Below are 4,585 nucleotides of genomic sequence, written 5' to 3' on the forward strand. Positions count from 1 at the left end.
TGAATGAGATGGAGGCAGGGGCCTATGTGTGAAGACCTTGTTAGGAGGAATTAGGAATCATAGAGGGAACTTGAAATCTCTCATTGACCCTTGGACCCTCTGCTTCTGGAGAATTGAGGTCTAAGCATTTTGGGAAGAATCAGAGGAGAATAGAAAGGTCAGTTTAAGCAGCCCTAACTCTATTGCAAAGTTCCTTGAGTAATTGGAAAAGCAATCCAATGTGCCAGCTGACTGGACCATCCACCCATCTGTAGGCCCTCCAGGACTTTGTAAGACAGAGAGAGATGGGGAAAATATTTATTTCTTCACATCCTTTGACCTCCCTCATCTTCCTGCCCTCCTCCTCCATCTTTTCCCCATACTTCCCCTCTTTCTCCAACACTTCCTCTTGGTCAACTCCAGGACTTGATGAGGAAATTGAAGGAGAGGACTCCCAGCCCTGGGGACAAGAGGTGACCAATGACAAAAGAATGAGGGAAACCACAGACCTCAGGGAACTGTTGAAATCCAATGGCTGGAGGAATCCCTTGCCCTTGTGTAAGGCTGGGGAGGAGCCAGTGAATAAAGGATACCTCCTTCTTGCCCACAGCATTGAGGGCCAAGAGGATGAGGATGCAGAGGGGCTGGACCGTGCAGGTAGCCCTGTTGGTGCTGGGGCTGCTCAGCCTGATGACTCCACTTACCTGTGCCCAGGACCAGAGGTACCAAGATTTGGTGAATAGATTCATTCAGGAATACAACACGAAGTCTGGATCAGAAAACCTATTTCGACTCTCAATCCTGAATCTGCAATCTGGGGAAGTGAGTAGCATTGGGATGGCAGGGGAGGCCTCCACATGCCAAGATTCCCTAATATGAATCCTTCCCTCCAGAAAACCATGGTCTCATTGCTGGGAGATATTGTGATATAGTAGGAAGAGAGGGACAGCTAGTTCGCAGAGTGGATAGAGCAGTGACCCTGAAAGTCAGGGAGATCTAAGTTTAAATGCATTCTCAGGCACTTACTAACTGGGTGACTGGGCAAGTCATTTAACCTCTGTTTGCCTCAGTTTCCTTTACTATGATGTGGGGATAATAATAGCACCTACCTCATGGGGTTGTTGGGAGGATTAAAGAAATAATAATTATAAAGCACATAAGAGAGTGCCTGGCATGTAATAATACTCTATATGTGTTTGCTATTATTATTATTATTGAAGTCAGAAGATCTGAGTTCTCATTCCAGTTCTGACATATTTTTCTGACTCTGAGCAAGGTATGTTCCCTCTCTGTCTTTCAGTTTTCTCATCTGTAAAATGAGGATGATAATCCATGCCAGGTCTGTCTTTCAGTATCCTTGTGAGGACTCCCCCGCCTTGAATTCCCTTCCCCTTCCCTCTGACTTTCCAATCCTGCTCCCACCTCAGAGGAGAGCTCAAGCTCCCCATCAGTGACACCAGGCCGGAGGGATTTCTCTATCTCTCTCCACATAGCCTACAGCCCTGTACAGGATCATAGGCTGTCAAGTCAGAACGAACCTTAGATGTCACTGAGTTAAACACCTTCAGTTTACAAAGTAGGAAATCTTGGTCCAGAGAAATGAAGGGTAAATAGCAACAAGTAACAGAACGGGGAATGAGGGAATGACCAAATGAAAGAATGAATGAATGAAAAGGCATTTCTGAATCCAGGGCTTTCCTTCTTTTAGTGATTTCCTATTTATCCTGCACATAGCTTGCTTTGTATATTTTTGTTTGCATGATGTTTCCCTCCCATTAGATTGTCAGCTCCTTGAGGGCAGGAGCTGTCTTGTGCTCCTTTTTGGATCCTTAGTACTTAGCACAGTGCCTGGCACATAGTGGGTGCTCAATAATTGCTTATTGACTGATTGAATCCCTTGCCATGTCATGGGAACAATGCTAACCCATAAGATATTTTCTATTTGAGAGTTTTTCTCTCCCAACTAGCCGGAGGTGTCCCCTGAGCACAGGGAATGTGGAAGCTGAGCACAGGTGGACACCAAAATACATTCAGTAGATACCGTTTGGATGAATGACTTCTGGATGCCCCCAGTTCTGATGCTGCAACCAGTGTGACCTTGGGAAACCACCTAACTTTTCTTGTTCCTAGTTTCCTCATCTAGGGGGTCAGACTAGATGCTGTCTAAGGTCCATTCCAACACTAAATAGCTTGCTCCTGCCCACAGGGGCTCAGATGTGGCTTATATCTATTTTTTTTTTTTTGGTGAGGCAATTGGGGTTAAGTGACTTGCCCAGAGTAGCCTAGATCTAAAAGGCTGTGCTTCCTTCCTCCCCAGAACAATGATCCTGCTGCTCCTCCACTTCTGAGCTTCACCATCAGAGAGACCGTGTGCCCCAATACTGAAAATCGCGATCCAGATGAATGTGACTTCAAGGAAAATGGGGTAAGAAGAGCATCCTGGGCTGGGGAGGGAGACTGACTGAATGAGTCTCTTTCTGGGGACATTGCCACCTTGGAGCAGGGAGGGTGCTGAGCTCTGCTTCCTGCTGCCCTGAACAAAGTGAATCCCCCAAGATGAGCGGCAGAAAACCCTCCCAGTGGGCTGGCTTGGGGAAAAGCTTGAGCCTATTGTCAGTCCTGGCATGTCAGGGGCAGAGGTTGCAGACTGGCAGTCCTGAACTCTCTCTGCAACCCTTCACAGGTGGTGAAAGAATGTCTTGGAGCCATTGCCCTGGATTCTCCTAAGCCCTCTGCTAATATTTCCTGTGATGGGGTAAGTGCTGAATCCTCAGTGGGGGCTGGGAGAAGAGCCCAAACCTGCAGAGTCCACTAGGGATCTATGGTGCCTTCTGTCTTGGGGGCTGCTGGGACTGATCTGCAGCTGGAGGGGCTTGGGACCAACTTTGACCATGCTGCCCTCTCCAACCTTAGCCTCAGCCTAGGCTCCCTTTTCTTCTTCCAGGTTCCAGGAAGGGCTGTAGATACAGAGGCAGGAGCATTTCTCTCCCCCATCCACCTCACCCAACCCCAGCTTTTGAGCTTGAGAGGTCTCTGGCCTCAGAGTCCTAGGGCAAGAGGGAAGAAGAGAAGGCTAATGGGAGAGGAAGGGCCTAGGACCTGTGTTTTCAAAGAATCAGTCCCAGGATTTTGAACTGGAGGGAATTCTAGAAATCATCTAGTCCAACTCCTCCTGTGCCAATTTACAGAGAAGGAAATTGAGATTCAGAGATGTGAAGTGACATTGCCAAAGTCATAGAGCTAACTAATGTCCACATTAAAACGGGTCTTCTGACTCAGTCCAACTATCCTGGTAACCCCAAGAGCTCAGTCAGGAGATGGGTTAGGGGAACTAGGGCCAGGTGGGCTGGGGCATATCCAGTATTCCTGCCAGTCATTCTGAAGAGGGGGCTGTCACTTCAGGTGTGGTCATGCCAGGGGCATAATCAATGTGACCTGGTCCCAAGGTGTTCTTGGAGGGTAGAAGGTTTTCAGGGGTAGAGTAAGGATTTCTCACTGTCCTCTATGTCTCCTGGGCACAGAAACAGGAGGAGGGTGTCCTGGGAAGATTTTTCATCATTTTCAAAATGAACATGAAGAAGCCCCTGAGGCTTTAGCTTTGTGTGCTGGGAGGAGCACTGGGTTTAGAGTCGCAAGGCTGAAGATTTGGGCTTGAGGCCTGGGTCTGCCGGCTGCACCACCATCTGTCTTGAGTTTCCTCCTTTCTAAGGGGGAGGTTGCACCAGACACTGTGGAAGGCTCTATGAGTTCTGAGTCTCATGATGCTCTAAGTTACTCCATTCCCTGGTGGGCAGGTTTTTCTTTCATCCTCAGCCTGACCCCCAGAGGCCCTGGACTAAGAACATCTGTTTCTCTCCCTCTGCAGCCTGAAAAGACCAAGAGACGTAAATTTTTCCGTAGCATCCGGAAAAGAATCAAGAAACTGAGAAAGAGCATTAAAAAAAGATTAAAGAAACTTCCATTTGAGGTCCCACTGGTCTTTTCAATTCCTTTCTGAGACTGAGCCTCAGTTTCTGTTTAAGGCCCTGCGCTCGGCCTTGTGCTCCTCAGATTAATAAACTCCAGTTTTATTCTCTCTGCCTCCATGTTTTCTCAGACTTCTCCTCCATTCAGCTCATTTCTGGCTGAACATGTAAGTACTTATCATGCACTCTTAGACTGCACATAAAAGGATGAAAACAGCCACCCATAGTCTCTCCCTTAAGGAGTTTATGATCTAGGAGGGATAGGAGAGGAAGCAGATATGTAAGCACACAATGTACCATGTGACTGTGTGTTGGGAACAGGCAACGTCTAGACAAAGTGGTCTAGGAAAACTGAGAGACAGAGATCACTTTCTAGTTAGGCCTTGGGGAGGGGCAGCAATGGACTTGTGAAGGCTTCCTGGAAGAAGTGGTGTCTCAGCTAGGCCTTGGAGGAAGAGAAGGCTTTCAGCAGGCAGACAGGAGAAGGGATACATTCCAGGCACAGGGAACTCTCTTTGGGCAGGTCAAGAGAAGGCTATGGAATAGCCAGAAATCTAGTCTGCCAGCAAAATATTTAGAGCATTAAGGAGTGTAGTTCGTTAAGTGTTGTAGGTAGAAAGGGGCCAAGGAGGTCTTAAATA

At 47.7% G+C, this 4,585-nt stretch overlaps 1 protein-coding gene across 2 annotated transcripts; it reads left to right on the forward strand.

The window, feature by feature from the left end:
- The first annotated feature begins 571 nt into the window (after positions 1 to 571).
- On the forward strand, positions 572 to 4,052 carry LOC110217150 (cathelicidin antimicrobial peptide-like). 2 transcript variants are annotated; one of them, XM_078152464.1, is made up of 4 exons: positions 572 to 801; positions 2,297 to 2,404; positions 2,663 to 2,734; positions 2,924 to 3,945. In XM_078152464.1, the coding sequence occupies exons 1-4, from the start codon at positions 607 to 609 to the stop codon at positions 3,110 to 3,112; spliced, it is 564 nt and encodes a 187-aa protein (XP_078008590.1). In that variant the 5' UTR covers positions 572 to 606; the 3' UTR covers positions 3,113 to 3,945. The 2 variants fall into 2 exon arrangements, with proteins under 2 accessions (XP_078008590.1, XP_020854988.1); XM_020999329.2 differs by having other exon boundaries at positions 574 to 801; positions 3,845 to 4,052.
- The last annotated feature ends 533 nt before the right edge of the window (positions 4,053 to 4,585 follow it).

Source organism: Phascolarctos cinereus, unplaced genomic scaffold (assembly GCF_003287225.1).
Source record: "Phascolarctos cinereus isolate Bilbo 61053 unplaced genomic scaffold, phaCin_HiC Scaffold_4;HRSCAF=312, whole genome shotgun sequence".
NCBI classification, from domain to species: Eukaryota; Metazoa; Chordata; class Mammalia; order Diprotodontia; family Phascolarctidae; genus Phascolarctos; species Phascolarctos cinereus.